The sequence below is a fragment of the Lactuca sativa genome, chromosome 2 (genome assembly GCF_002870075.4).
Source record: "Lactuca sativa cultivar Salinas chromosome 2, Lsat_Salinas_v11, whole genome shotgun sequence".
In the NCBI taxonomy this organism is placed as follows: domain Eukaryota; kingdom Viridiplantae; phylum Streptophyta; class Magnoliopsida; order Asterales; family Asteraceae; genus Lactuca; species Lactuca sativa.
The window spans coordinates 224536667-224542210 of record NC_056624.2 but is presented as its reverse complement, the minus strand read 5'-3'; the positions used below and the strand labels follow the sequence as shown (position 1 = coordinate 224542210).

General features: G+C 30.5%; 1 protein-coding gene across 1 annotated transcript; it reads right to left on the bottom strand.

Annotated features, from left to right (window-relative positions):
* Positions 1-2529: 2529 nt before the first annotated feature.
* On the bottom strand, positions 2530-3087 carry LOC111892098 (uncharacterized). The gene is made up of 2 exons (XM_023888166.1): positions 2899-3087; positions 2530-2811 (listed from the first exon to the last, which is right to left on the bottom strand). Exons 1-2 carry the CDS (start codon positions 3085-3087, stop codon positions 2530-2532), a joined length of 471 nt encoding a protein of 156 aa, XP_023743934.1.
* Between the last annotated feature and the right edge of the window lie 2457 nt (positions 3088-5544).

Sequence of the window (5544 nt, the reverse complement as noted above, 5' to 3'; positions counted from 1 at the left end):
ATTATTGTGTTAAATTCAAAAACTAAATTGTAATCTCAATTTAACTAAAATATTTGCTAAAAATATTTTTATAATCATTAAAAGTTTTCAAATAAGTAGCTTAAAATAACTTATAATAATAATAGTTAAAAATAACACCACACGCATTTGAAACCTCCATGACTTTTCAATTTCTTTTTAATAATTATTATAATTTGGTTAATAATGTAAAATTAATAAAAAAAACTAAATTCTAATCATAAATTAACTAAACTAAATATTAAAATATCAAATGTTGCTTCTTTTTAAAAAATTATGACTTTAACTTTTTAACATATTATAGTTAACTTATAGTTTAGATATGTTGTCGTATGTGAGCAATGTCATTTTAAAGTCACAACTTTTGTATAATTTATGATTTTTATGCAAAATAGTTAAATTATTAATTGCAATATAATGTTAAATGGTTAACTTAAATCAAAATTTCAGTTAATTTGAAAAAAATCGAGAGACTATTTATAAATAGTTAAAAGTTATAAGTTATAGTGTTAAACCTAAATTGTAATCAATATTAATAAAAAAAACATGAAACTATTTTTTATTATTACTAATTTTTTCAAATGAGTAGCTTTAAAATAACTTACAATAAAAATACTTAAAAATAATATTATATAAAAGATTATAGTGTTAATCTCTAAAAACAAAAGTAATGTTTGTTGTTTTAATTAATTACAATCAAAGAAACTACCAATATTTATCAAATTAATTTTTAAAAAATTTAATTTCTGAATCCAAAGTAAAATAATTAAGAGTTTCCAAATACGTTATTTTAAATAACTTACAACATCAATAGTTAAAAGTAACATTGTATATAAAAATTATATTGTTACCTTTAAAAAACAACAACTTTTGATGTTTTAAATAATTACAATGATAGAAATTAAATCTTAAACAAATAAACCTTTTAAAATTAATTAATCGTAACAACTATAAATATCATTAAACCATATATTATACTTAATTTTATTCATGAGTAACCCACAAGTAGAAACTATTGAGACAACTGAGATTATAGAATTTTAAAAGATGTCTATATTATCATATAATTCAAAACAAACAATGTTTATGACAAGTTAGTGTAAGATTTATTATATAAGAGTTAACAACAATGTTATTGATATATTTGAAAAACATATTTTTGTAAATATTTCAAATATATTGTTGTATTCTGCGCAACGCGCGGGTATTCGTCTAATATGTAGTAATAATCACATGTGTATGTTAAATAATAAATCATTAAGTGTATTATACATATTAATCTTGAAATTCGTGATTTTTTTTCTCCTTTTGTTACAATTTTGACCCTTTGACCGAGTTGGCCGAGTTTCACTTTGTTGACTGAGTAGGCCCAAGTAAGACCGACTAATACCTAGTAGGCCCGAGTTAGAGAGTTGTAGACCGAGTTTTAACCGAGGTTCGCCGATTTTTGACCGAGTTTGACGTAATCCGTGTTTTTTTTTGCCAAGTTCACATAACTCGCCTCGGTGGAGGGCCGATTCCGAGTACTCGGCCGCGTACTTAGCCGAGTAGGCTGAATTTTGCAACACTGGGTTAGTTTATTACGCTTTTCTGAATTAATAGTTGATCTATTTTATAACAAGTGATATCAAAGGTCGCTTATTATATAAAAAGTGGTGTTAGAGCATTCAAAGATCCAAATCATAGGTTGATCAAATTTCTCTGGTGAATTTTATTTGTTGTTTCGAGGTGATCGATTTTCTTCACCGTTACGAATTGATCAATTTTTTTTCACCGTTTTGAGTTGACCGAGTCAATTTGGTTGTTTCGAGTTGATCAAGTTCATTTGGTTGTCTCAAGTTGATTGAACTCTTAGACCGTTTCAAGTTTAACAAGTTATTATGGTCATTATGTGTTGATCGTTTCCTTGGTCGTTTCGAGTTGATCGAGTTCCCTGGACATTTCAAGTTGATTGTGTTCCTTGGATTTTTTGAAGTGATCAATCTTCGTGGCCAATCTTTACAACTTTCCATAATTGGTGAGCGACTTATACTCTTCACATTATCAGCTTCTGATTAATTTTTCAAGAATTCTGTGAAGTTAGTTTTATACTGCTCATTTAAAGATTTGAACTTCATCTATAGTCTAACATTTTTTTTCTTTTAATCGGTTTATTTTGAAACAAGTTTCAAATATTCAAGATCACACACTTGTTTGGATGTTTTTCTTGAACCCTAAAGAGTCGACTTCCTTGGTCGATTCCATTCTTTACTTTTTTTATTCTTGCTATCAACCTCGCTTGTTTTTTAGCCACCATCAGGCTTTTATACTATTAGACAATATATTTACCCAACATATATATCTCTACGAAATTGTTGAACCATAAGGCTAGAGGGTGTGGTGTCACATTTGTCACGGTCCACATAGGCACCATATAGGATTTGTCACGCTGCATCAAAATTTTGACATTTACAGGGCGTGAGTTGCCATGTTTGCCATAATTTGTTTTTCTAGATAGACCTAAAGGATATATTATTCATTGGAAAATTGGTCACCTAAATCATCGAACGGTAATGCTTTAAGATCAATGTGGTCAACGATCCAAATATGTTCTGTCAAGTATCTACGTAGAACATGATGGGTCTCAACATCATAAATTATTGCCCTTTTCGCCAAGTACTCCTCACTTCCAACCTCAAACGCTTGTGTCGATGGAACAATCTCGTTTTTATTATACCCACACATTGCATTACATTCGTCTTCAAGAATCAAATTATGCAATATGATATAAGTACACATCACCTTGCTCATTTTCTTTTCATCAACAAAAAGTGTAGGGTATTTAAGTATATGCCAACGTTTTTTAAGAGCGTCAAATGCTCATTCAACATCTTTCATCACTTTCTCTTGAGCTCTCTTAAACTTCAACCTTTTTCGATCATTAGGACAAGACAATGACTTCACAAAACAAGCACGCTCCTGATAGATCTCGTTCATTAGATAATACCCGTATCTATATGACCTTCCACACACATCAAACGAAGAATCTGATGCAATCCCGTTATACATGTCGTCGAATAATGGGGACATGTTAAGAACATTTATGTCATTGAGGAACCAAAAGAACCAAAGAAGGCATGTCATATCCACAAATCATGTGAGGCCACCGCATCAAGTATGATAATTGGATAATCATGATCACCTCGGGTGTATTGAACTTGATGTGTATTCGGGCAATTGCCTCATTTTTAGTGGAGGCAATCTATGCTTCCTTACATTCCAGGGAAGTTGTGCACATTTGAATGATGTACATATAATTGTTAGATGTCACTACAAGTAGGTTTGCGTAAATATCATGGACCATAAAATTTCATGACATACTTACAAATTTTGTGCAAGCTTTGTCGTGCAGTACGTCCGAACATCCTAATATTTTCATCTAATGCATCGGGGGGAAGTGACATATGCTAGTTGATAAAGTATGACGATGCATTTTTGTAAGAGAGTAAAACCAACTGTACTTCCAACATTTGCACGTTGTTGAAAATAAGGCCACGTTGTCATGATGTCGTTGACCATACGCAAAAACAAATGTTTGTACATACGAAACTATCGACGAAAATAATATTCTTGAAAAGTCGTGTGTTGATCAAAGTAATCATCCATGAAGCGTTGGTGGATTTCTTTGTATGAACCCTTTTTTTGCGGTGAGCATTTTTCAACATTTTGTTGATGTAGTTTTTCTATATTCTGTTCAGCCTCTTGAATGATCTATGTGGTCGATTCGAGCAACACATCAAAAAAACCCAACGATGAAGAAGTTGAAAGATGTCATTTTTAGAGAAAGTATTGAAAAAGGTTTTGATGTGATGTGTGAAGGAATGTAGGGTTATATTTATAGTTATTTAAAAAATAAATTAAAAAAAAGTAATTGCTCATTGGTTAGTGTGGCATCCAAACTTTGTATAAACTCATTCAATACCAACACGGAATAGAGCTTACCGAAATGGTGGCGCAGTGTTTGTCGAGTCACTAGGATTCACCCGAGCATAATTGAATCCCACTCCATGCATTCTAATTGTGTCTCTCTTTTTTGGCGATATTTTAGCCACGTTATTTTTTCTCTTTATCCGATACCAAAGCCCCTAAAATCAATTTCCCTTTTGGCTACGTTACAAACACTTGCCGTCGATTTGTTTTTAGCCCCTTAAATCAATTTCTCACATCTTACAAATTGTATCTTTTCTTTAAACCTTCATGGATCAAAATTTTATGGATTGATTTTTCCAGCGATTTTCCCTTAGCCTTTTATTTTGAGGTTATTTAAAATCCTTTTTTATGGCTAAATTCAAATATGAACTTCCCGTATTGGATCGTGGCACCAGGTTTTCTATTTGGCAACTAAACATGATAGATCGAATGGGTCAATGTTTTCAAAATGATACAAACCATTCAAAAGGATACAATATCAAAGATTAAAAAGCATTGTATTATTGTTTCTTATTTATTCAATATTAATGTCGACAAATGTGTTTTTATAAGTATACGAAGTAATCATAAAAAAATTGACAAATTATATGATGAGACTTTATATAATATATAAAAGATCAGAATAAATTAATTAGTCAATTTTAAAGAAAACTTTAGAAATGTAAACAATTAAACAGCAAGAAGTTTAACAACAATATATTTTAGTTAAGTAAAGCTTTACTAGAGAGCTCTAATTTTCTCCATATAAGGAATTATCTTTTAAGCGTTTTATTTATAGGTCTGACTAGAATAAAAAATAATATTTTGAAACTAATATGTGAGTACAATAACAAAATAGTTTTAATGAAATAAGTTTAATATTATAGAATAGTAAAAAGTTGAACTTTTAAATTCACAAGCAAAAATAATGTCTCTTTTTAGAAAATAAAATTAGGCTCACCTATTGGTTATTTTTTGAGATTTAATTAAAAAAATTAGAAGGCTTCTAAAAATAGTCAACAATCAGGGGTGTAAACGAGCCGAGTTAAGTCCCAGTTTGGTCAGGCTCATATCGAGCTCATTTAAGTTATGAGCGGCTCGAGCTCGAGCTTAACTCAATTTGAGTTTTATTATACGAAGGCTCGAGCTCGTGAAGAATTATACAGACTCGGCTCGGGTTTGAGATTAGCTCGTTTTTTGTCTGATGAGCCTAGATAAGCTTAAGCTCGATTCAAACTCATTAAGAAGTTCATTTTATAATACCCTAAATCCCTAATTCCTCAAATATTTTTATATTTTAATATATAAAAATAATAATAATGTATATTGTATATAAGCTTGTTTAGGCTCGCGAGCTCACTGATTGAAGTTCGGCTCGAGCTCGTTTAATAAACGAGCCTCATATTTAGGCTTGAGCTTGTTTAATTCGATCTCAAGTTGAGTTTTTAACGATTCGATCTCGAGTAGCTCGACTCACTTACACCCCTATTAGCAATATTATAGATGACATTGCAAAACTAACGATGTCATCTGAAAAATATGATCTTATCTGTGAAAGAAATATTTTTCTCTTTAAAT

Bases quoted from the DNA above. Each gene is read 5' to 3' on its own strand.
- LOC111892098 (XM_023888166.1), bottom strand. From the start codon at position 3,087: ATGTCCCCATTATTCGACGACATGTATAACGGGATTGCATCAGATTCT. The intron at 2,812-2,898 runs GTGATGAAAGAT...GTTGATGAAAAG, and splicing joins TTAAGAGAGCTCAAGAGAAA to AAAATGAGCAAGGTGATGTG.